Below are 27,669 nucleotides of genomic sequence, written 5' to 3' on the forward strand. Positions count from 1 at the left end.
ATTTCCAATTTTTATTTTATTGACTAAAGAAAACTATTTTTTGAATTATCATCTACTTCTATCATTTCTTTTATCTCCTCCCTCACCCACTGTGGAAGGATATAATTAAAGAGCAAAAAAAAATCCTCTTAAAGCGAGTACATTTAAGCCACATGAAACCTCAGCCGGTTGCCCTTAGTTTTCTCATATAACTGCAGTCAAGTGAAAATGTCTTCCCGACCAGCACCAGTCAGGTTTCAGCCACCAAGTCTGGTTCACTGTGGGCTGTGACTACAAAGGAAGTGCTTTCAAGAATTGACCTATAGGATAACTCAGGCCAGAGGAAACCCTGTGCCTAAATACTCAGACAGAAGGAATGTTGAATTTGCCCGAATTTCTAGAAGATTGCCTCAAACTCACTACTTCAGTGTGTTTGGGTAAACATGGCCTCAGAGAGCTTTTGCAGGAGAAATTATAAAAATTCAGCAGAGCTCTGTGATCTCATTTTGGATCTCCTCAGGATTCCTCATCAAGATACAATTAAGCAGAGAAAAACTCTGCCTTGGGGTGTGATTTTAATTACTCCTCATGTTCTGACTTGACTTTCCGTGCTGCATTTCTTTTCCTTTCCATGTCACTGCTTCTGTGTTTGACAGCTCCTCTAAAGACAGCTCTGCTTAGTTGTACATAAGAGTGAGACACTCACTGTGTGGAGAGGGGGCGAGGCAAACGCCTGCTATCGCCTTCGTGCTTGTCCTGAAAACCCTGTGGGAATCTCCTTCTTCTTTTCCCTCCCCTTCCAGCCTCAGTTTTATGACCCGGTGGAGCCGGTGGACTTTGAAGGACTTCTGATGACACACTTGAACAGCCTGGATGTGGAGCTTGCCCAGGAGCTGGGAGACTTCACTGAAGACGACCTGGACGTGGTGTTCACCCCAAAGGAATGTCGCACTTTGCAGCCCTCTTTGCCGGAGGAAGGGTAAATCGTTTTCTTAAAATGTAGATGGGATTGTGGCTGTTATGACTGTTATCAGTCGGGGGGAGATGCCCTAATACTGTGAGTTGTTTTAAAAATAAATAAAGTTACTCAGATCCATTAAGATATGCAAGATGACTGTATGGTACTATCACCTACACATAGATAACTTTTTAATTGGTTTGACCAGAGTGTGGGGACTAACCCAGCTAAAGGGATGCAGTGAGACAAAGTGGAATGCTCAAGAAGAGGTGAAGAGTTCAGGCTCTGGAGCCAGACTGCCTGGGTGTCAGCTCAGTGACCTTGGGCAAGTCATGTGACCTCACAAAACCTCATTTTTCCATTTGTAAAAATGTCAAGATTTTTCATGATCATCGCAGAAATGCCTCCATTCAGAAGCATTTTAACTGTCTCCATGTAAGAGACTGGATCAAATCACAAACATAAGTTCAACCCACATTTATTGAGTATCTACTATGTGCTGGGTACTGGGATAAAAAGATGAATAAGGCCAAGTCCCTTCCTTTGAAGGAAGTTTTGCCAGGTGGAAGAACAATGGGGAGAGCTCTGTAGAGCAAATATATGAATAGCTGCTTGGGGCTTGAGTTTCTACAGTGGGTGAGTCTGTATGTTTATAGATGCGGGCATTAGCTTATGGTGTCAAACAATGGAATTAGATCTAAATGACACTGTTGTTACTTCCATAGTATAAAAAGCAACATCTCTTTGGAGATTTGGAATGCGCTTTTATTTGCACTCATTTTCAAAACAAAATTAAGATTCACATCCTCCTGGACGTTTTCAACCTTCTCATCTTCCCCAAAAAGTCCCAGAAAGGAGATCATGAAACACAGTCCCTGCGCTCATTACTCTGGGATATTCCAGTTCTGTTTTGGATTTTATTTCATTGCACTTTAAGGTTGGATGACGTGATATGGTATTATTATGACTCTTTGCTCTCTTGTTTAGGTAGTTCTCATTCACACAGGAGAGCTGACCATATGCTCAGCTCTAACATTTCAAAAATACTCACTTCCTAGAAAAAAAAAACCATTGAGACCCTGGGAAAACATTTTCTGTTGTTGGCAGACCATTTATTCAGGTGTGACCTTTAACAAGGTAACATCTATTATTTTTCACCTTTGATAGACAATCATTTAATTTGATTTCTTTTTGTAAAATTTTTGGGTAATTGTCTTCAAGTGAAGTCAGAATCCTGGAAAAACTTGTTTAAAATTCAATAAATGTAGAGGTTGAGAGATTTTTATTTTTTGAAATTTGATAGAAGAGGTCATTTTTTTCATGGTGTCAGTTTTTGAGTATAATATTGCCTTGTCACCAGAGGTTATAACTAACACACTTTCTGTCTGATGACTTTAAAACAATCTCTCCTATTTCAATCGCTGCCAAAAAGTCTCCTGTGGAATTAAAGCCCAGGAAGGTATCCTCCTCCTCATCAGAGTAAACAACAACCAACTCCTGTGGAACCCGAGTGCCTAGCCCAGCACTTGGTGCTGAGCTGTGATGGTGTGGTGGTCCTAAGCCTGCACTCATACGTGAACTGCCTGGGTTTGAGTCCCTGCTCTCCCACTTGCTGGGTGACTTTGAGCAAGATCTTTAGCATCTCTTTCCTCTGCAAAATGAGAATAATAATAGTGCCTGCTCTATGGAGCCGAGTGAAATTAACTGAATTAAGCCATGTAAAGTAATTACATCAGTGCCTGGTGCATAATAAATGGTGCCTAAGTGTGAACTATCATTATGTTGGACTTCTTATGTGCCAGGCTCTCTTCTAAGCACTTCACACACTAACTTATTAATCTTCATCACAACTCTCCGAAGGAGGCACTCCACTGTTGCTATCACCACTTTAAGGTGAGGAAATGGGCACAGAAGGGTTGAGTGACTGGTCCAAGGTCACGTAGCTCAAAAGGAATGGGGCTGGGATTTGGGCAGCCAGGGTCCAGGGACCACATGTCTCACTTTTATAATATTTCATCTAATACTAACAGCCAGCCCACAAGGTGGGTCCTGTTCTTATCCCCTTTTCACAAACAAGAAAATTAAAACTTATAGCTTCTGGACCTGTTTATCTCTAGTCGCAACACATTTGGAAAACAGCAAGGAACTTTGCTACTGTGGGGAATTCATTATTTCTGATTTCAAGACTCCGAAGCACTTGGAGACTATCTCTCATGAGCTGCTCCTGGGCAGGTAGACAAGAACCAGTGAATTAACAATCACTGGCCAGGGCCAGTGCTTGTCAGCTCTCACAGCCTAAGACAACTGTTTTCCATAGCTTTCAAAAAGGAAAACATGCGTGTCCTAACAAGGTTACACATGAGCAAAACGTGTGCCCAAATTACCCCTGTGAGGAATTGGTATTTGTGCTTATTTTTCTTGTTTTGTATGTGATTACAGCTAGTTCTACCTATCTTATGTCAGAATGCCTTCAGGAATAGGTATAGTTTAATATAATTCTCTATCATAAAGAAAACCCACAAAGCATAAAATGCCACTGTGTTTGTCTCATCAAAGTAGAAATGCTACTGCCTCCGGAATACCTCAGACGCTTGAAAGAGTGGGTCAGCATGCTGTAGCGTTCTCATTCGACGTGGATTTGAAATCATGCTGTTCTCCTGGGTGGAGAATAAGGGATTGTTCTGTTGTTTTCACCCAGTAATGACATGTTTTTATTTCATTTTCCACCTCATTAGAGTTGAACTGGATCCACACGTCAGGGACTGTGTTCAGACCTACATTCGGGAGTGGCTAATTGTGAACCAGAAGTAAGTTCATTTTTTTTTCTCTTACATATATATTTATTTTATACATTTTTTTAATTAATAAAATTTTTTTAGAACGGTTTTAGGTTTACAGAAAAATTGAGTAGAAAGTACTGAGAGTTCCCATATTCCAACCATCCACCCCCAAAGGTTTCCCCTATTATTAACATCTTAGGTGGATTTTTTTTGCACATGTCCCCAGATAATTGTGAATATTGATTTTAGGGTTACAAATAAATTTTAGCGAGTAGACGAATTTGCAAATACAAAATCTGTGAATAATGAAGATTGACTGTATCTTGTCTTATCCCCTGCTTAAAAACTTTCTGAGACTCTCTACTGCTGCTATATCAGATATAAACTCCACTTGCATGCCTTTTAAGGGCTTTAATAATCTGGCCCCACTCAGTCTACTAACACTTATTTCCCTTAACTCCTGGAGTCATTTTCTTTCTCTGGGCCTGCCTCTTCTCCCTCACTATTACTCCACATAGCCATCTCAGTCCTACCTCTACACCTTTGATCTTGCTGTTTCCCGCCTGGGCATGCCCTCCCTTCAACTACCTACCAAACCCGACCTATGTCTTAAAGGGCAGATCAAATTTCTTTTTTCTTTATGGAGCTGTCTCTGACTGATTTATCCTTTCTTGGTTGGATCTTACTTTAGTGTTCTTCATTTGTTACAATTGATGAGCCAGTATTGATGTATTATTAACTAAAGTCCAAAGTTTACAATAGGGCTTATTTTTTGTGTTGTACTTTCTATGAGTTTTGACAAACGTATAATGACATGTATCTGCCGTTATAGTATCATGCAGAATAGTTTCTCTGCCCTAAAATTCCCCATACTCTACCTAGTCATCCCTCCCTGGCAGTCACTTATCGTTTTACCATCTCCATGGTTTTGCCTTCTTTCTCCATGTCTTTTTGTGGCTTGGTAGCTCACTTCTTTTTTTGCTGCATAATATTCCACTCTATGGATTTACCACAGTTTGTTTATCCATTCCCCTATTGAAGGAGAAAGTTACATTTCAAACGTAAAGAATAGAACTGTTTTGTTTTGTTTCCATTCTTCTGAATTCTTAGGGGAAAAAAATAAATAAATTGAAACTTGGCCTCACATTCAAAGGTAACATTTTAATTTGTGACCAAGAAATAAATTACTTGCTAGCCTTCTAGTCAAAAAGGCCCTTCTCTCCTGGGTTAATTAAACATTCCATGACATTGTCCTGAGCTTTTCATCCCAGTGCCACTGACCTGGACAGCACTCTCTCGTGAGAAACATCTACACACAGTAAATTCTCAACCTGTATGTGTGTATCTGTTGGGCATCTGGATGGGGGTGTCCACAGATTGGGGGCATATCCCACTAGAAAAGTATCAGAGAACCTTTGACAAGACATAGTAGTTTGAAATTCTGATATCCTCACCTCTTCTATAGTCCAGTAAGAATTACTGTTCATACTCATCCCATAGGATAAATGATGAAAGACTTTGGGGATTGGGTTTTATCCAGCTCCTGCAAATGTGCTATTGAATTTGTGCTGATGTTTTGTGGAGTAATGTCAGGATGCATACTATTTTCAATAGCTGAGAAAGAGAAAGTATTGCTTATAAAAAGTAATTAAGAGAAAGTTAGAGGTTAATCCATCATCTGTCCTAATTTCTAATGCGAATGGAAAACTAAGTTTGCCAGGCAGTCAAATAAGGTTATGCTTTGCTGGTAATAAATAAAAGATTTCAGAACAAGTTGTCCTCAAGCTTTTAAATGTTATAATTAGAGATACTTTCTGGATATTAAAGTTCTAAAAAAGTCTGAGAAGGAACAATAAATAGAAAGGTCCATTTTACTACATTTAGTTATTTTCTCTTTGGGACACTGCACTTTTTCATTTCTCATGGCAATTCCCATCGGGATATTCTTTTTTTCTCTCTCTCTCGTACAAACTCAAAAGAAAAAAGGACTCTTTTTTAGGATACTCATTGTAGAAATTTTAGAAATTATAGGGAAACAAAATGAGAAAGCAAAAATCACTCAATTTCACTACAGACAGATAACCACCATTAACATTTGATGTGTGGCCTTTGAATCCTGTTTCTTTGTATATAATATTTGTATAAAAACTAAATCAGATTATAATACTATTTTGTAGCATGGTTTTTCAGTCTTCAAAGTAAGTGGTGAATATTTCTCCTTGCTATTAAATATCTTTCCTCAACACAATTTTTAATTGTTGCATAATATATTTACACTAAAATTCCTATAACCAGTTTTAATGTTTAGGTGATTTCCTGTTTTTCAGTGTTATACCCAAATACAGCAACATTCTTGTGCACCTCTATGACTCGTTTCCTTTGGAATAAATTCCTTTAAGAGAAAATTCTGCATCTAAGGGTACGCACAAATTTAAGGGTTTGGGAATAATATATCAGAAAGATTGTCAACAATGTATGCATGAATCCTCAGGAATATTGATATTATCATTTAATAAATTTCAAATTTTATTTGTAAAAAGGCTGTCTTTTATTTACATTTTCTTTGATAATTAGATCAGGAATCTTTTTCCCGTATATTTGTTGGCCGTTTGTAATTTTTCTTTGGTGTTCTGCTTATTCATGAAATTTGTGCATCTCTGTTAATGTGTTTGTCTGGTGGTGTTTATCTTTAGGATTGTTTTTATTTGTTAAGGATATTACCCTTTGTCTATCATATATTATAAATTCCTTACCCAGTATGCTATTTGTCTGTTAATATTGTTTATAATTTTTTAACATTCAAAATTACTTATGTAATAAAATCTATATTGACAATTTCCCTTATAATTTCTATTTTTGCTATCAGGCTTAAAACTTAATGCACAAACCTAATACTATTTACTAGGAATTTTGGATTAAAATGTGAATCCAGACCGTTAGCCACTTGGTGGTTGTTCTGTTCCCTTCTGTGTCTTCATTTGTGTTTATCTCTTCTGTAGGAACAATAATTATCCATATATTTATTCTATGCTAGTTTTTGTGTCTTTGTTTTCATAAAAAACAAAGCAATATCTGTTTTTACTGTATGTTTGGCAACATACTGGAGATGGGGATTGCTATTGGCCCCATTCTCTGCACTCTTGTGTAACGGACCAGTTCCCTTTGAGAAGTTAGCTAATGGACACATAGAAGTGTGCAACTTCGAAACTCACTGCCAGTTTCTGGCAAGCTTTGACTAGTGTTTTACTGAGAAAGCACCTTTTTCTACCCCACAGTTTGATTCTTTGGTACTGTGAATCTGATACTCAGAACATGAAAGCTTCAATTCCTAGCACACACTCCTCCCAGAGATCATTCTGCCCTTATATGCATTTATAATATTTACTTGTGGGTGGAATCCAATACACTATTGCCAGATGCCCTTCACCTCTCAAACCTACAAGATTTTCGGCTCAGTTGATTTCTACGAGTTGTTTCTATATGGTTGCAAAATTATGGTAGAGAGAGGACAGAAAGGAAGGTGGTGGTTCTGGTGGTGGTGCATATGAGCGAAACCAAGTGGAGCCTGTGAGTGGCTTCATAGAAAAGCCACTACCATGAAGAAGGAGCATTCAGACTTCTGGCCAGTATAGACACTGACTGTTCAGGGCCTGGCAGGAAGGAAAGTACAAAGTGCCTTCCTTTGGGTTTCCCTTTGGGGAGACAAGCGAGGTACATCCTTCTCTTTCCAGCTCCATCTGGTCCACAGAGATTCTGTCAAGGCTCAGGCATTAAGTTATCTGTTAGTCTGGGTGAGTTTCCATTTTTCTCTGTGACTTCATAGGCGGTTTACTGAGAGGTTGGAAGAGGATACAATGAGGGTTGCTGGCCAGTTGTTAATTAGTGATTAATTAGCTCTCCTTTGAATTTATTATTTTATATGTCAAATAATGCATGCTTGTTTTGAAAGAAATCAAGTAATATAGAAGTGTATTAAGTAAAAAGCAAGTCTCTTGCCTCACTACTCACTTGCTACCCGCCCTTCTCTTCAACCCACTCTTCACTGCATAGAAGTTGCTGTGTAGGCTTCCAGATCTTCTTTTCATGCCCTCACAAATATATATATGGATATTTATATTTTATATAAATATGTATGTATGCAAATACACATTTGTAAATATGTATATCTGTATTACATGTATATACATAATATAATTTTTTTCAATAATATCCTTGACATCGTTCCATATCAGAGATCTATCCCTTCCTTTTAAAATGCTACCCGGTGTTCCAGGGATGACGGAATGTATCATAAGTTATTGACTCTTTCTCTATTGATGGACATGGCAGTTGTCTCCATTTTTTACAATTGTAAATAATGCCACAATGAACATCTATGTATATTTGCCCCTACACACCTGTGAATATTTCTAAGGTAGAAATGGAACCAGTGTAAATGATACATTCTGATAAATACTGCCAAATTCTCCAGAAAAAGTTGTGCTAACTCTCCCCATTACCAACGGGGCATGAAACTGCCTTTTCCCTTCATATCTTTGCCACCTGGATATTATTAATTAAAATAAAATTTAAATTCCTCCAATCTTATTCTAATGATCATTTTAAACTAGAAGCTATTATATCTACTTTCTGAATACTGTTTCCTGTCCCTGAGTTTTCTTCCTTTATCTATTCCAAAATCCCAGTTAAATATACACTTACCATACAACCTGAAGTCCCACTCCCAGACATTCACCTGAGTGAAATGAAAGTCTACGTTCATATAAAAATCTATATGCAAATATTTACAGAAGTTTTATTTGTAATTGCCAAAAACTAGAAACAACCCAAATTGTACTCAGTTGGGTAATGGCTTGGGTAGTGAATAAACAGACTGGTATATCCATACAATGGAATACTACTCAGCAATAACGTGGAACAAATTACTGATACATGCAACAACATGGATGAATCTCAGAAGCTTTATGCTAAGTGAAAGAAAGACAAAAAAGATAACTGCGTAATTCCAGTTATATGACATTCTGGAAAAGGCAAAGCTATAGGGACAGAAAAGAGATCAGTGGTTGACAAAGTCTGGGGGGTGGAGAAAGGAGTTGATTGAAAAAGGGCGTGGGAGAATTTTGGGGGTGCTGGAGCTATTCTGTCTCTTGATTGTAGTGGTGGTTACAAAACTGTATGCATTTGTCAAAACTCACAGAACTGTAATCTCAAAAGAATGGATTATAATTATACCTAAAAATCAATGGATGGAAATCTAGGATAGTGCCTGGCATTAAGTAAGTACTCATTAAATGTAAGGTCTATTACTTTGCTCTGGTGAATTATATTATTTTATAGAATGATGGTCTCTCTGAAGCAGGAGTAAGTGAATTCAAGTCCTGGCCCCACCACGTACTTGCTGTGTGACCTAAGGCAAATTATTTCTTTATGCCCCAATTTCCTCATCAGGAAAATAGAAATTAGAATAGTTCCTACCTCATAAGTTTTGTTGTATGCAATAAATAACATACGTAAAGTACTTTGAAGATTTCTTGGCTTATGGCAATAATCCAATAAATATTAGCTATTATTTATGGTATTCATTAAGTACTATTACAGAATATGGCTCTATTATCCCTGCCCAATTGACAAATAATTTAAATTAAATCAATTGGTAGGATCTTATATGCAAAGGAGAAAAACAAGGGACAACTCAGTATTGTTGAAGATTTCTTTTAATTTAATGACCCAGGGTAGATTTCACATCGTAGGCACTATAAGTTATATATTTGTGGAATAAAGATAAGATTTGGAAAATCATAAGACTTGTGCTTTAGGACTTATCTAGTTCCAATTCAGCCTATCCAAAATATTCCTTTCAAGTGAAATAAGATCTTCTGAAGACTTCAGAAAAAGCACTTATATCAGCATGTCAGAGGAATGAACCAAAAACTTTGTCCCATATATTTTAATGCACCATAGGGGGAAAAAATTACTTTCCTCTGGAGGGCCATAGTTAATGAAGCCACTTCACCTTCTATGGACATGTCTTTGTCATCCATAACTACGCAGTCAAGCACTGATTTAGTTAGCTCTTTTATTCCTCAATTATCTCCTTGCTGATATTACATTTCTCGATAATATCTAGGGATAGTCTTTTATGTCCTTGCTCTCTGTGATAATGGCTTTGAATCCCACTTAGGGGGCAGGGGAGTGGAGTAATGGCCACTTGTGTTCCCTCCCACTCTCATAATTCTCCAGGCATTTGCCACTCAAGTTCTATAATTGAGACTTTTAAATCAGACAAATAGTGCTGCCCATGAAGGAGAGAGGAAAGTTTTATATTTTCTTTTGAATTTAATAGGAAAGATTAAACTACAGAGAAACACAAAATGCATGAGCTCCTTTTGGAGGAAATGTATTTTCCTACTTGAAATGCGTGTGTTGCTTAGACTGGAAGATGCCTTGAATGAACTCCATTCTCTCTTTCGTGTCTATCGCACAGTTTGGCGTCCTTGCTCTAAAAGTAATAGTGCTTTTCTCTCCACGACTTTTGAAAAGGGCCATTACCTAATGAATAGAATGTTGCCATGCTTACATGTTTATCTCATGTCATTTCCATATATTTGATAATTTTGTATGGATTGATGTTTGCTGGCACCTTTTGGGTCATATTAAATATTTTAAGCATTATTCCCTCTGTCATTTTCTCTAAATGAACTACGGAGTGATCAACTTAAGAATGTGTTTGATGTCTTGGTGGAGAGTTAGAACTCTTAAGTAATTAAAGTTGTTTATGTGCTGTTTATTCTTGGTGTATTATCTGAAGCGACAGTGAAACATTTCATGAGTGTTATGAACAGCATCAAAAAAGCCCTTAGACTTTGTCTTTCATCCTGGGTGATTAAGGTAATTCTGAGGGAAGGTCGTGTTCAAGGAGAGCTGGGATATCAAGGAATGGGGTATCATCTGTTTTATTACTCCATATCTTACTCCCAGTGAACTGGTAAACAATTAAAATTCAAACACATCAGTGCCTATAATTCAGTTACTCCCAAAACACCATAAAAATGTCTCCCTGATCAATAATTGCTTATTATGACATGCATTTGTTGTGCTGGCTGGCAAGGTGCTTAGCTGTTTGCTTTCTGTAAGTGTGGAAAGCAAGCCAGGCTCAGCAGTCAATGCAGTTACAGAGAGCAATCCAGCTGCGGAATTCACTGAGCTGCTCTTGACCTGTTACGCACAGACTCCCTTCCCCACAAATCCCCCCACCAAATGAAGCCCAATTCACAGGCCAGTGCTTTCCTGAAGCCTTCCTCGACCTGGCCAGAAGTAATTGCTCCCTTCTCTGAGTTTTCAAAGCCTGTTGTTTGTATTCCTCCTGGAAGCTTTTGTCATGCTGTACATTACATTCTAATTACTCCCCTGCTAAACATGTGATCTTTCTCACTAGACTATGACATCAATGAGGACAAGGACTCCTTTAAAGCTAGGATTCTTGTGTATTCCTCTTTGCATCCTCCTTAGTGCCTTATTCTCAGGAGACACTTTATAAACATTTGTTGAATGGAAGAGTGAATGACACTAGCAAGTAAATATCCATAGCGTGTTCCTCTAAGACAAGCGTGCTCGGATCTCTCAGACCCAACATCTTCTTTCTGCGTGACAAATATTTTGTAATGCCACCTTTGTAACCCACAACTTTCTCATTTTTAGAAGTCAATAAAATGTCTCAACTGTTTTATAAAGGAGAAATAAACAAATATATAAACTAGCGTGTATGTAAATATGCAGATGCTTGGCCACAACTATACCGGAGAACATATTGAAAGAGCTGTTTGCACCTGCAGGAAGAATCATTGTAAATATAGCACCTACAAGAGCAGACTGCAACAGGTGTGCTGTATAGATGACTCAGATACCGCAAACAGCGCTGCTATTAGTAATGTGATTTTTCAGAATGGGGGAAACTCTTGGTAGAGCTCTAATCAGCACAAAGTTTAATTTCCCCTACATTGATATGGTAGTTGTTTCCCTGAAAAATTCAGTGCAAAACTATTTTGCATTTATTTGTAAGATGGGATAGAGGTTTGGCTCAGATATTTACAGACTGGTTTTTCACCTCCATGAATGTTCACAGGACTTTTGATATTTGTGTTGGATGCGGAATTTGGGATGATCCTTTGTTGTGTGTGATGCCCCCTGTATTGCCCAGGCATCGAGACAATCGAAAGTGGAAACATGAATTACCCTCATTGAGAACCATTGCTACTAAGACATCAGAAAATTGGAATCCCAAAATCCAATCCAACCATAGTTTTAGCAGCACGCCTGGGAAAGGAAATCCACAAAGACTTCCTGGAAGGGGTGAAATGAACAAGTTTAATCAGGACAACAGCTTCATTTAGGTGTTTATTTGTTTTTTGGGAAAATTCTACATGTGAAATCCTAAAGTGAGCACTTTTCAAAGTTCTACTTTTATTTTTGGTAAGAAAGTAAATTTCCCATATAAAAATAATTTAGTTCAGCAGAAATAGGATGGGAGACTTTAAATGCAACATATCGATAAAATAAGGGTATCTAGATCTATAATACATGCATTGGCATTGCATCTAATGGTATTGTCATTGATGCTAATAGTAACAGCTATCATTTGTTGAGCTGGTGTATGATTGTCTTGGTCGAGATTCCCTGGAAACTGAGCCTGCCACAGGGATTCAGGTGCACGTGATTTTCAAGAGCATGCTCTTTAGGAAAACTTGTCAGGGAGTGAGGGAAGCAAGATAGGGAAGCAGAAGGAGTCAGCTAAGGATCAGGGCTCAGATAAATTCTTGACCTGATACACAGGCTGCTCTGGAGGGATGACACTGCAAAGTTGTCCCACTGTCCCACTTGAGGCAAGGGGTTGGCACTGTTGTACTTCTATACTAGTCAGGTGTTGGTTGCCACCACTGGGCTAGAGTGGGAGATTGGGGACTGGAAGGGGGAATGGATTGCTCAGACGTCTCTGGGCATGACGGTTCCTACACTTATAGCAGTAGAATGGATGCACGATTTGGTAAATGGGACCCACTAACAGTCTTTATTTCAGTTCCAGACACCTAACATATGCTATTTTCCTTTTATTTTGGAACAATCTCAAATTTACAGAAAACTTTCAAGTATAGTACAAAACCTTTCCCCTCCTCCCCCAAACCATTTGAGAGTAAGTTGCTGACCTAATTTTCCATTACCCCCGAAAACCTTAGTGTGTAATTCCTACAAACAAGGCCATTCTCCATCATAGTTAGTATACAGCCATCACATTCAGCAAGTTAACATTGATTCATTATTACCATCTAATCCTCAGACCCCGTTCAGTTTTCACCAAACGTCCCAAAAATGCCCTTTAGAGCAAAAGGATCTAGTTCAAAGTCATGTGTTGCATTTAGATGTCGCGTGTCTTTAGTCTTATTTACTCTGGAACACTTCCTCAGTGTTCCCTTGACTTGCATGACCTTGAGATTACAGGCCAGTTATTTTTTAGAAAGTCCTTCCATTTGAGCTTGATTATTGTAAATGCTCCATTCCTCATCAGGTTTTCAGTTTATTTATTTGTATCAATATGGAATCATAGTTTCCTATTTTATTCAGTATGTTTTAATCCATTTCTATAATTTATTTTGATGCTCAAGCTGTCCTCAGTTTGACCAGTGTGAATCCCTTCAGTGAACTCTCACACCTTTTTGATATGTCCCCAGCAGTCATTGATCACATCTTTGCTTTCTGCCACAAGATATTCCAGGAGGATCTTACCCTTTCCTTGCCTCAACCCTGGAATTAGTCTTTTCTCCAAGAAGCTGTGATTCCTTTTAGTGGAAATGGTACTTAGAAGCCAAAGTGTAGGTGTTGGATGTGCTCATTGTTATTAAGGTGTTGCTCCTCCCATGTCTTCTCAGTGACCAGACCTAGAGTGTGTGTGTGTGTGTGTGTGCGCACTGAAAACCATGAGTTCTTGTTGATGCATGCAATCTCAATCCATCATCACAGTATTCATTCTCGTTTTCTTCCTCTCCATATTCTTAACTCTCTTCTCAGTGAAAAATCTGGTTCTTAATATGATTCCTTACTTGATTAATCTCCCTGTATGTAACCGTTGCCAGCACCCTCCCCATCCCCCACACAAGGGCCCTCCTCCTTATATTCTGACTCTGACACCCTGCACCAGGCTTGCCCCTCCTGCATGGATGTCCTCTTCAGCCTGCTGTGACACTTAGTGCCAAGCCAACACTCCATGGGGACATCCTTGTCACGTTGCCTTGGCTATTGACACCTCATGACGGGCTTTTCCTCCAAGTGCGTGCCCTCTTCATTCCACTCAGAATGTCTACTCGTTCTCACATGCCGGGCTGCCTCAGGCTTGGATGCCCTCCCCACACCATATGGGGTCTGCTTCTCCATGCCAGGCAGCCCTTTTATTTTTATTTTTTTATTTTATTTTTTTTTTAAATTTTTTAAAAGATTTTATTTTTTTCCTTTTTCTCCCCAAAGCCCCCCAGTACATAGTTGTATATTCTTCGTTGCGGGTCCTTCTAGTTGTGGCATGTGGGACGCCGCCTCAGCGTGGTTTCATGAGCAGTGCCATGTCCGCGCCCAGGACTCGAACCAACGAAACACTGGGCCGCCTACAGCGGAGTGCGCGAACTTAACCACTCGGCCATGGGGCCTCCCCAGCCAGGCAGCCCTTTTACATGTGTGCCCTCTTCACCCTGTTTGGCCTTCAACTTCCCATTCTGGGACTCCTCAGCTTCTCCCCACCCTGAGGCATGGATGCCTACCTTGTTCTGATGGTTTTTGCATCAAATTGTACAGGAAGGGACAGGAAAGAAAGGGAAAAGGTATGGGAAGGAGAAGAGGAAAAAGAAAAAGAGGAGCATGTATTATTTTCCAGTCCTTGCGATAGGCCTTCAAAATGAGCAACGTTTCCTTCCATTTCACCCTTGAGGAAACTCAGAGAGATTAAGTCTCTTGCCCAGGGTCTCATGGCCAATACATAAGAAGCCAGTCCCTGAACCCAGGTCCTGGACTCTAGAGCCCAGATTCTGTCTACTCCACCACACTGCCCCTACAGAGAATGCTCTCAAAATATGTTTAGTCTTTGTCCTCAAATGTGTAACAATAGTGTTTGAAGAAAATGAACGCAGCTCTCTTGAGAAGCAGTAGATTGTGTTCATTTCTTAAGAGTTGCCTCTCCACCACTTGGTTGCTTCCCCATCTCTCTCTTGTCTGCAGATAGGCTCAACAGGAACATGGCTTTCTTTGGCTCAGTTGCCTGGGTTGGGCAATGAGGCTGGGACTCTGGTGGCACTTAGCCAGCAATCTCTCTACCTACCCAGTGGTGGTTTCTGCCTTCTGTGGCTGGCGCTTCTGGAATGAGTCATCCTTACATGCTTGCCAACCCCTGTCGTCTCCTCCCCAGCCAGCTTTACCCTTGCTGCTGCAAGGGAGCTTTGCAACTTTCTGAAATTTTAAAATGGAGAAGTAGAGGTTAAATCTAGAATGAGGAAGGAGAGAGAGGTTTGCTCTGGTTTCAAACGTACAGTCATGGAATACGTTAGTCTTAATGCTTTCCATGCCCAAAATTCTGAGGCTTGGCACGTATATTGGTTAGAATGTGAATACTGCAAAATGAACTTTTAACATTGTTCTGTAACTCAGTTTTTTTAAATGCCCATTTGTCAATGTCTTTGGGGTCCATGGAAAGAATTCCAGAAAACATTCTAACAAAACAGAGGACAAAAAGGAAAGCATCCATTTGCATCAAGTAGCAAAAGAATGATAGCCAAATCAATTTAATTTCTCCCAAATTTAAGCATCTTTTGAGAAGAAAATTGATATGAATATTTTCAGTTGTCATGTGTGAACTTTTCATTGTGAAATCTTAAAGATGGAGGAAATACCCTAGAATTCACCTCATGTCCATGCCTCACCTATTAAGAAAGAGAGGCGCCAAGAGAAGTGACTTGAGGATGACAGAGGCAGGCTCACAGCTGTAGTTGTGTGTGTGTGTGTTTGTGTTCACTTCTAAGGAAACAGTCGTGGAAATAGGTGCATTTTATGAGACAAGAAATAAAGCTAAAGCAGATAGAGTTCTGGTTGCCAAGGCACATAAGGGCTTAAGCTTGGCTGCTTCTTGATTCTTATTTCTGGGGCTCTAGCAGCCTTCCTTGTAAGGAGACATGTGACAGTGAACCTGTGACATCGATACCCTTTGGAGTGTACAAGCCCTAAGAAAAGCAAAGGGCAGATACTGAAGTGTGATATTTGAATTTTAATTCACTGTTTGCTTTCGATTATAGAACGAATTTATGTTAATTAATTCCTTTGGGATTTTTCCCCTAAAAATTAGATTTTTCAGGAAAAATAATCAGTGTTTCACTGTGTCGCAATTACAGGAGTAGTATAATCTTAGATTGGAACTTAATATTTGCTACTTGTTTCAGTTGGGTGGTTTTTCCCCAGGATGTTATATCACATGCACCTTTTTCTTTGAATCCTTAGGGAGAGTCCAAAAAAGTCATTTTATGCATTAGGAAAGCCTACCCATCCAGCACACACATACACGTTGCTGCCTAAATTTATACTGGTGAAAATAACTTTAAAGAAGCCAACATGTTTATGAAATCCCATGTGGGGCTTTCTCTCAAAGATCTCTGTTAATAGAAAATAAATATTATAATATAAAATAAATTTTACTCACACATGTATGTACTCCTTTTAACACTGCCATTTGCACACTTAGAGCAACTGGAACCAAAGTCATTTTCTTAAATATTTTAAATAGTTGTTGCTTCCAAGGAATTATTTAAAAGGGTACCCCCAAATTCTTCTTGTTAATTGATGTTTATGAAGAACATGATTTATATTTTAAATTGTGTTTACTTTGCTGCTGTGTAGGGATCGCAAGCCAGAAATTATGCTGGATGTTTCTCTTGAAATCCTTTCTAAATGTTTAGTCTTATTTCCTTATTTAGAGTGCACCTTAGTCATTTACTTGTTTTTTCAGTTCCCCAATTTCGCCTGCTGTTCACCCAGCCCTGTCAATGCAGCTTTGGTCAGGGCAACGTGAACAGCCAGGATGTTGAAGATGGCCATGTACAATAAACCTTGACTTTTATTAGTCACCAAGACTGTCTTGTCTCTCTTCTAGGCTATTTCTTGTCTCCTTTTGCTCAAAACAAATTGCTCGTCTTCAGAGCACAATAAAATCCAAGGACAGAGTCTTGCTCTCCCTCAGATGATACTGGGACATCTTATTTTTTCTTTAATTAATTCAATCAACTAAAATTTATTGAATACTTGTTCTGTGCCATTGTGCATAACCCAACACTTCACTCCTCCCAAAGAGTGATAAAGTCTGTATTAGGATCATTGCTACTAACTCTCCTACATTTCCTGCTTTGTCTCTCTCCCATTTGATCTGCCTAATAAATCCTAACCTCATTTCATGTCCATCTATCAATGTGCTCAATGGCTTTTCTAATAGTGTGGGAAATCAAACAAAACAGGTGCAAGTTTGTGTGGTTGACCTTGCCGCATGTTCTCCAGGAAGCCTTTGAGTCATAAAAATGGGGAATACACACATTGGTTTCTATAGTTATTATTTGACAACTTATATCTATTGCTTTTTTCATAATGGTCTAGTTTCTTTCTCCAGTGACAGTGCTAGACATTATATTTTAAGCTCTTTCCATAGCCACGCATTTTTTAAACCCAGTTTCAATGGAGTGTATGGAGTGGAGATTGAGAATGTTAGCAAAGATTTTCAGTGTATAAATCATTTATTTCTATTTTTTCTTAATTATGTCCTGCCTTTTTTATTCATTATTAAGAACATGGATGTGGAGATGAAATGTTTGCCTCTATTTTTGTCTTCAAACGATCTTTATTTGCTGCTTCTGCACATTGCTAGATTTATTCCAGCCTCTTACACTAGGGTCATAGTTTAGCTTCAACTTGGAGCCAAATGCCCTACAGCTGAAATGACCGCACCTCTGAAGTGGCATTTTCCCAGGCCATTCCTTGCCTTTAATAATGAGCCAGCCAGGAGGCAAGCTGGTGTCTCATTACAAGAGAGCCTTGTGTCAGGGCTGGTGCATAATTGGATGTGAGGAATTACAATTGGTCATCTCTTTGCAAGATCTTTCAGCACACTGTCTATACTTAAGCCATTACTTTTATTTTTAATTTAATGGTTTTGCACGTCTCTCTCTCTCTCTCTCTCTCTGAATTATATAATAACAACAATAAAAGAAACCAAGGAAGTTCGGAGATTTGCGGCTTTAAAAAGACTGGATCCCGAAAAGATTTTCACAAGACGCTTCAGAAACAGACGTTTGAGTCAGAAACCTTGGAGGGCAGTGAGCCCAGTGCCCAGGTATTTCCTATCAACAAACATGGTTACCAGGTTACTGGGCTGTTCTGCCCATGGCATGCTGTCAATTGATTTTTTTTTTTTTTAATCTAGAAGAAAGGCTAGACTGAGATCGGTAGAGTGGGAGGAACTCCACTGTCTGAGTCAGTGAATTTTTTTTTCAAACTTGTTTGTAGCTACAGAAATTGGTGTTCAAATGAAAACCTAGAAGCTCAATAATTAAAATAGATAAAAGTGGAGGGGTTCTAATTGCGGGGAGGAGGCGTTGGGCCATCCCTATAAGGATTCTTGTGGAGACTCGGTGGTGCCCCTGAACAGGCTGCAGGATGATTAAAAGCTTTGCACTGACTAAGACAGACTGCCTGGGTTCTCTTTGTGACTCTACCTCGTACTAACTCTATAGCCCCAGGCAGGATTAGTAAAGTCTCTGGGCTTCCGTTTCCTCCCCTGGAAAACAAGGATAGTAACAGTAACTAACTCATGCAGTTGTTTGAGTATTAAATGAGTTAATATGTGTAAAGCATTTAGAATAATACCAGCTCACACTTAGTGCCCAGTAAATGGTGGCTACTGTTATTGTTGTTGTCATTATTAACATTATTACAGGAGGATTACCGTTTAGTAGTCAGTGCTCTCTCTCCCTGTGTTCACAGCAGCATTATTCACAATAGCCAAAGGTGGAGACACCAAGTGTCCGTAGAGAGATGAATGGATAAAGAAAATGTAGTGTATACATACAATGAAATATGATTCTGTCTTAAAAAGGAAGGAAATTCTGACACATGCCTCAACATAGATGAGGCTTGAGGATATTGTGCTAAGTGAAATAAGCCAGGCATGAGAAGTCAAATACTATATGATTCCACTTATATGAGGAACCTAGAGTAGACAAATTCATAGAGACAGAAAGTAGAATGGTGGTTTTCAGGGATTGAGGGGGGTGGGAGGACTAGGGAGTTGTTGTTTAATGGGTATAGATTTCCAGTTTTGCAAGATGAAAAGAGTTCTGGAGATTGGTTGCGCAACACTGCGAATGCACTTAACACTGCTGAGCCGTACACTAAAAAATGGTTAAGATGGTAAATTTTCTATTATGTATATTTTACCACAATTTAAAACAAAATTTTGAAAAGTTAGTAATTTAGTTCAACCTGCCTATTTTATAGATGAGAAAAATAAAACAGAGAAGAGGAAATTTGTCTAAGTTTGCACAAAGACTTTTTCTTAAACAATATAGTTTTCAGCTTTCAAGTGCCCCCACAACACAAGCATCTCCCCAAGCTGAATATAACTAGAAAGTTTTAAAATAATACCTGTTTTCCAAACAACATAGTCTCTACAGCCAAGCCAACTACTTAATCTGAGCTCCATAGAAGAATCAGCCATTAATTTTAGAGCTGACCATGGCAGGCTCACTGAGGCCTACATATATATCTGTATTCTGTACTCTATGGGAAATTTAAGGGATTTTTCTTTGGTAATTTTGACTAAGTTCAGTTTTCACTGTACATGATGACCAACTAAATTGTTCCTTGTAACAGTCAGAAAGAAGCCACGCTAGGTATTTCCACAGAAGAAATTTAACATAGGGAATTGGTTAAACAGTTTTTGGAGGACTGAGAGAACCAAAAAGGAAAATGGAAGCCATGCAGAAATGGTACCTGCAGGAAACCGTGCATCCCCCTGGGACAGCGGTCCAGGGCAGTGGTTCTCAAACTTTAGCTTCATCAGAATCCCCTGGAGGGCTCGTTTGAACACAGATTGCTGGACCCCAACTCAGAGTTTCAGATTCACTAGGTCTGGAGTGGGGCTTGAAAATTTGCATTTCTAATTAGCATTTCCCAGGAGATGCAGATGCTGCTGCTCCTGGGACCATGTTTGAGAACCACAGGTCTAATGGGAATCACTTGGAATTATCAGAACGTAGATGCTCACAAGATGGGCCTCAGAGCTAGGACTCAAATCTCTGAGGAGGGAGCAGGGCCTAGCCTGTGGTATTATCTCAGGATCTCAGAGGAAAGATCTCACAGAGTCTGGGAGTCTGAACTCTGACCTCCTAGAAGGAGGAATTGTCCGGCTGGTTCTGGTACCTCCAAGGAGGTAAGAGGAGGATGGTCCTGGAAGTGCAAAAAGAAGCTCAAGGCTAGAAACCAACTGCCGCTACCAAGGTGAGAGGAGCTGTCAGCACAGAGGAAGAAGCCAGTCCCTTCTCCCTCCTCCAGCCATCCACTCTCTCTAGCACCCCTATTGGCAGAACCTAAAGGGAGCAATGGCAAAGACAAAATGTGATTTGCTAAGACCCGGGCCCAGCATGACAAAGCAGAGTATAAAAGTGTAAATTTGGAGCTGAGAGACAATAGGTGGATGACCGGCACACCCATGAAGCACACTCGTTCCTCCAGAGGACTCAGTTAAGTCCTTGGCTGGGTGTCAGAGTCAAGTTATACACATGTGTGTTTAAGTATTAGACTAATACTCATCACAGAGAGATGCTCAAACTGTGAGATGACCAGCAGCATCTTCCATTCCACTCTCATTCTTGCGCCCCTTCCTATTGAGCGGAATGGTGAGGCCCAATGCCTTAATTTACATGAGTTAAATATATATATGATATGACTCTACGATACACATATATTTCATAAAGATTAAATCATATACATAATATTATATAAATTCCTTTTTCATATTAATAATACAATCTGCTGTGATCATCTTTCTCTTCCAGTGGATACATTTTTTTTTTAATGGCTGCGTAATGTTCATTGTATGAAAATTCTAAAATCTCTTAATGCTTCCTCTTTCAGAGGGGCATGTAGGTTGTTTCTATTATTTTGTTATTACGAGCAACATTTCAGAGATGCTCTTGTCCTCACATCTTTGTTCACTTGTCCAGTTATACCCTTAGAATAAATTCTGGATATATACATCCTCTCCAGATGAAAAATATGTATATCTTTAAGGATATATGTATATCTTGACATCCTTCTAAAGAAATTGGAAAATCCAGTTCATTTTCCCAAGGCTCTCATATATTCTAAAACAAACAAAAGTGTTAATAATTAAAGTATAAATATTGATTATTGCTAACACATTCAGTTTAGGTAAAATTTATGATCTAGCAGAGTAGCATTTTTATGAGATAGATAGATGGCACAAAAAATATATATTGTAGAGGGCCGGCACAGTGGCATAGTGGTTAAGTCTGCACACTCCACTTTGGTGGCCCAGAGTTTGCAGGTTCTGATTCTGGGCACAGACATACACACCATTCATCAAGCATGCTGTAGTGGCATCCCACATGCAAAGTGGAGGAAGTTTGGCATGGATGTTAACTCAGAGACAATCTTCCTCAAGCAAAAAGAGGAACATTGGCAATAGATGTTAGCTCAGGGCCAATCTTCCTCATCCAAAAAAAAAAAGTCTATATTGTAAAGAAACTGTATAGTAGTATGTCCATTTGGTAGAACTTTAGGATAACATTTACCATTAATTGTATAGATGTTTATAATAGAACCATCTATATTCTTAGGACATATTGTTGATTACAGTTATATATTCTTTGCCAAGTCTTTGGCTGGTATGCAGTTCCCAATTTCCAAGACATTCCTAATGGAATAAAACATCCACTTTGTGACTGATTTAAGACAGTTTTTTCCGAACACACCGCAGCTAAACGTGGACCCTGCTCAAATAGCAAATTCTTTTGCCTTTCTTTTGTTCTGGTGCTTATTGGTCTAACTAAAGTCCCGTAGAAAAGTGTTCCCGTGCTCACACGGGAACACTACGTCTTTGGAAACATGGGAACATTATGTCTTTGGAAACATAATATTCAGCTTTGGAGTTTATATAAAGTTTAGTTTGGAAGGCTCCTCACAGATCATCTTATTTTCCAGTTTCAAAAACCGAGTTCTGGAGCTGAGATTCGGATGAGGTCCTTCTGTTCCCTAGTCCCGTCTCCTTTTGGCACCACCTTGTGCAGTTCTGTTCTGCTAGGGCCTGAGGCATGAGCGAGCTTCATCAGAGACTTGGCTCCCAATCTCCAGAAAAGAACACGTCAGTGCTCTTTTCAAACCTTCGCTCACGGATGGGTTTATCTACCTCCGATGAGTAATTACCTGCTTCCAGGTGGGAAGAGGATGTTTAATTTTTGGATACTCAGGCCAGGACACTAGGATGTCATTCTTGTCAAACGCTCAGCCTGTTCAGAACCTCCTTGAGGCGGATTCTGTCGCCCCACCTTAGAGCAGTCTTGAGACGTCCTCGATGCTTTAGTTCTCATTTTAGACCCCCGCTCTCTCTCACAAAGCTGTCTTTTCTCACAGACAGGCCCCCGCTGCCGCTTAAACGTGCTGTGTGATGTGTCTGGAAAAGGTCCCCTCACTGCCTGCGACTTTGACCTCCGCAGCCTGCCGCCTGACCAGCGTCTGGAAAACCTCCTGCAGCACGTGAGTGCCGAGGACTTCGAGAAGCAGAATGAGGAGGCCCGCAGGACCAATCGGCAGGCCGAGCTCTTTGCCCTTTACCCATCAGTGGATGAGGTGGGTGCGACCATCTCCATGCTGGAGAATGTCAGTGAAGACACAGAGAGTCTCGAGGAAGATACTATTACTGTATAGCAATGTCCGGATGCTTAATTGTATGATTTCTGGGGCTTTTTCACTGAGGCAAGCCTGTATGATAGCAGAGCCAATTACCCACCCTCATACAGATGAGATTCCAATAATAACTAGAATTTTCATAACACTTTAGAAAACACTTTCACTGATATTGTCTCATTTAGTCCTAAAAACATTTCCGGGGTCTACATGCAGTAATCCCACTCAGCGAGTCAAACCATTCTGTTATTTGGCGGTGTGTTTACATTGAATCCATCAAGACATGTATTACTTAAACCTTGATGTTCGTTAGTGCTTTGTTAAGATTTTTTTTTTTTTAATGGTCGCTATGAACAACCTGAGAGACTTGCTTTGAAAACATTCCAGGCTGACATAATCATAGCTGTGCTCCAAATGCATAGAATCTTGGGACCAGGATTATCCACTTCGTTATCTATTGGAACTGATCCAGAACAACGTGACAGGTTGGGCTTTGCCTGTGGTCATTCGCTGGGGCACTTCAGATGGGATGATGGATGACCATCGTTCAAGCCTGTGTAGCTCCTTATACTTTCTATGAGTCTCCCAGTCTTCTCTTGTGCATGTTAGAATATCGTTGCTCCTCGGTCTTGGCAGAACAAATTACTGTAATATCTCCACTGTCCAAATTTTCTTAAAAGTTTAGTTGCAAGAAATAAGATTTGGAGAAATTTTGTGTAAAAGATATGCCATCCATCCATGCCTCTAAGTATTGAAATTTGATCTTTGGATCAAGCAAGACCGTTAGGGACTCCGATTCTCACACTGTAAAGCCCGCCTCCCTACCCCCGAGAACTGGGTCCGCTGACTTGCCCTTTGATGGGCTGACCACTGGTCAGCAAAAAGGACAATAGAGGAAACAGTAGTCCTGAGTATGATATCATGTCCACTGTGAAAATATTATTAAGGACATTGACCTGCTCATCATCCAGCACCCGCTTCAATGAGGATCCAAAGGGAAATTGTCCTTCAAGCCTTCTGACAAAGAAGAATTGTGCTTCCACTGGGAAAATATGTACACTTAGAGATTCTGCACATCTTGTAACTGACTCTCCTAAATTCTTTACTTAGAGTCAAATTTCTGTTCACCTCTGCTAAATCTAGTGGCTTGCTTATTGGTGTCCTGAATTTACTTCAGCTTTCTTTTTTTTTTATCCATATTTTTCCAGCCACCTTGGTTTTCTCATCTATTTATTTTATTCCCAGGGGCTTCAAATCCTTTTTTTATTGTCAGTGGCCACAAATCCTTTTCTGAATGAGGCAGATTAAAAATAAACATGAATAAGGTGGGCAGTGTTATCATCTCCATCCTTCAGATTGCAAAGTAAGAATCAGAGAGGTTAAATAAGTTATTCAAGATTCAACAAGCAAATTAAATTATAGAATGAGGCTCCTAACTTATTAACTTCAAATTTCATGTTTGCCTAGTTATCTGCATGTCTACCTGGTGTATATTAGTACAGGTAATGGAAATCCAAAGATGTTATAAACAATCACATCTTATAACTTTTCAGTTTCCATCTATAGCTTTAAAACTTTTTACCAGATTTGTCAAGAAATATTAAATGTGACTGATTTGACCTTCACTTGCGTTCCTCTTCCAATTCCATGGGAGGGTGCCAACATGTAAGAAAGAGACCCAAAGTGGACACCAGAAGAGAGATGACAGTTAAAAGGTGAAGAAAATACTTCCAGAGAGGCATCAGCTCGTTAGTCTCCTCATGGGATTAAATGGGAGGATATCCACTCTTGAACTGATCACAAGAATGACTCATAGACTGTTTTGAAGCAACTCTGTTTTATGGTCTTTGAAACACGGCAGAAACTCATGTTGAGACTGACAGGTGCTATAATCCAACAGAGGTCCTAACGGGGCCTGCTTTATTAGTGGAGGGGAATGCTTTGTAATTAGTGTACCAGTTATTTGTAAATTGCTATGTCTAAAGTGCTTGAGGCCCCCTATACCAGCCCTTGAAGATGTTGAACACACAGAGGTTGCATTTGTACTTGTAATTTGTACTTTCTCCAAAGAAAGTCCTGTAGAAGAAAGGTAAATTTCTGGCCTACCATGAAATGATTATGAATATCGATTTTTTGACAAAACATTGATGAAATTATTTATATCATCATTCCTTTATTTCCCGGGGAGAAAAGTTGACTCTTCCATCAAACTGGGTACAGATTTACCAAGAAGGTGAACTTTTCTGCTATAAAACGTTATGGTTGCTGTGGGGTATTTGGCGGGAAGCTCCCATCATTTACAGCCCAGGAAAATACAATTAGACTGCAGACCACTCACCAGTGTTTCGATAGCCTACTGCAAGAGCAGGAATTAATGTTTTCAGGCACTTATACTGTTGAACTTAGCGTACGTGAATATAATTAAGATACTGTGATAGTTCAGATTTGCATATGAAAAGTTACAATGGCGACCTGATATTTCTCTTTAAGTCTTTAGTCCCTCTGTGGTAAAATAGACAGGTATATCTCTTAATTTGTCATTCCTAAGCTTTCCTATACTTAGAACTTTAGCAAGTTCTATTTGGACTTGTCTGTATAAAACCTATAAATTCAACCCAAATCTCTGTCATCTGTTTAAGAAAACAGTGAACTGAGAAAGGTGCTCTGCATTAGGATTGATGGCTTACAGCCTTAAGTGAGCTATCCTGACTCAGATCTCAAGGCTGAAACTCACATATTTACTAGGAAAGCCCTTGGCAGGAGAAATATTAGGAATGTGTACTTAGAGCCAGCAAAAAAAAAAAAAAAGAAAACAATAGGTATAAGATTTTGCGATGCCATCTGGTGGATGTTACTAAGCCATATCCATTTTCACATTTCCTTCCTTCCTCCCTTGGTCTCTTTGTCTTAAATGCTTGGCTTTCTGGAAGGAGAAAATGTTTGCTGGACATGCTGACTTGGGAGCTTGGCGGTTGGTTAATAAACTCTCTTATAAAGTCACTGTTATTCTACTATTAGAAATAAACCAAATGCAAGTTGTCTTGAGCAGTGGATGGCAGCCTTCCCTTGCCTGGGTTAACTCCAACTGGAATTCTTCATGGAAATTCACTAATGATTTCTTTTCCAATGTGATTAATAGGAGGATGCTGTGGAAATACGTCCGGTACCAGAATGTCCTAAGGAACATCTGGGCAACAGAATATTGGTCAAGTTGCTGACCCTGAAGTAAGTATCAGCAAATATATTAACCACCTCCCTGAGGTTTGTCTTGTCTGTTAGACACAAACTGTGTCTTTATCACCAGAGCTTGCATGAGGGAGGATCTCCCAACACTGTCAGCAGTGGGCAGCTGTGAGGCAGTGGAAAGAGCAGAGTTCAGAGTCAGCTGGACTCAGATTCTATTCCTACCAAGTCTTGGACAGTCTTTCTTTTGTAATAGGGAAGGCTAACACTAAAATTAGGCATGGAAAGTAATTGAGCGAAATGGCCTACATTAAGAAAAATTTAACAGTGAAAGCCAGTGGTGTGCTGGAATCAGCTCTAACTCCTGCGAGCTGACTGTGCGCTTCTCTTCCTAACTCTTTATTCAGTCAAGTCACGTTGGTAGCTTGAAACTGGCCATGGTAGAAGTATTTACAACATAGAAAGCAGAAAATGCTACAAATTAGAGCCTATTTTTTTTTTCTCAGAGACTTGTTTGCTAAACATTTACCAGCACGCCACTGTTGAAACACAGTGAAAAATGCAACTAATACTCAAGGCCAGGGGACAGGAGGGAGTAGTGGGGACTGTAGCAAACTACCTTTAGGGCAACGCCCACTACTAGCTAGGGCAGATTCTTGCCATTCAAGTAAACAAGCCCATTTTGGTCAATAGTCTGATTTTTTTTAAGAGAAGCTGAAAATCCACATTTTTCTGTATAATTTCCTGACTTCTTAGATATTTTCTTGTTTCCTTTTTCAGTATCACACAATTCAAAGCATATCTGCCATCTGCATTCATCTGTGAGCCAATTATTTGCCACATTTACTTTAAAGCAATTCTCTCCAAACTTTTTTTTTTTTTGCTGAAGAAGACTTGCCCTGAGCTAACATCCACTGCCAATCTTCCCCTTTTTGTATGTGAGCCACCACCACAGCATAGCCACTAACAGATGAGTGGTATAGGTCTGCCACGGGAACCAAACCTGGGCTGCCAAAGCAGAGCACGCTGAACTTAACCACTAGGCCACTGGGGCTGGCTCTCTAAACTTTTTGATTGTTTACTTTTACAGTAAAAAAAACCCACATGTCCTCTATACGTGTGTATTAATTTTGTACTTGCATATTAAATATTGTATATATATTATGAAACATACATACATGAGAAATTTTAAAGGATGAACCAAATAAATCCAAATAAATCGTAGCATTTTCTTCCTGCTCTCCCATGGATTGTCTTGCCTACCCCTGGAGTGCTCGCATACCTCTCATTTCTCTTTGCCAACTGCTGCTTTTGAGAAGTAGTTCTTCCACTTCTTCAAAGCACAGACTCTTTTGAAAATAATAGGTCATCAATGCCCTGTGGAGGCAAAGGTACATAAGCATGACATTTTTTTCGTCCCCTGTTAGGAAGGTCGTCCATCTCTTGAAGTCCATTCATGGACCTCTAGGCAGCACCTAGTTTGCAGTTAGGGCATCTGTGGATTCAGGCTGTGTCTCAACCCTGGGGACTCCTCTAGGATTATGAGTTGTCCCTTGTAAAGGAAGTTGTTAGACCAGTGGGTGTCGAAGTTCCTACCTGCCGTAAACTTCTGATTCTAAGGTTTGGCCTCCGCAGCTCCTCCCCGCAGGAGGTAAGCCAGCAGGACTGCACGCACACTTGTGGGGGCTCTCTTGAAGTTGCAGCCCCCTCCTCTAGCCAGTCCTCCCAGCAGGGGAGAGAAGCAGGGCCTTTGGTCTTGTACACAGAGAGGAATAGTCT

The 27,669-nt window shown here is 39.6% G+C and overlaps 1 protein-coding gene across 3 annotated transcripts in view; it reads left to right on the forward strand.

Moving 5' to 3' along the window:
* Positions 1-27,669, forward strand: part of DOCK8 (dedicator of cytokinesis 8) — a 207,170-nt gene that overhangs the window by 54,571 nt on the left and 124,930 nt on the right. For all 3 annotated transcript variants that reach the window (NM_001309171.2, XM_070248073.1, XM_001490222.7), the window contains 5 exons: positions 783-958; positions 3,673-3,744; positions 17,992-18,115; positions 22,435-22,650; positions 25,847-25,932. In NM_001309171.2, the coding sequence (NP_001296100.1) occupies positions 783-958; positions 3,673-3,744; positions 17,992-18,115; positions 22,435-22,650; positions 25,847-25,932 (674 nt within the window). The remainder of the gene's footprint in view (positions 1-782; positions 959-3,672; positions 3,745-17,991; positions 18,116-22,434; positions 22,651-25,846; positions 25,933-27,669) is intronic.

The sequence above is a fragment of the Equus caballus genome, chromosome 23 (assembly GCF_041296265.1).
Source record: "Equus caballus isolate H_3958 breed thoroughbred chromosome 23, TB-T2T, whole genome shotgun sequence".
NCBI lineage: Eukaryota > Metazoa > Chordata > Mammalia > Perissodactyla > Equidae > Equus > Equus caballus.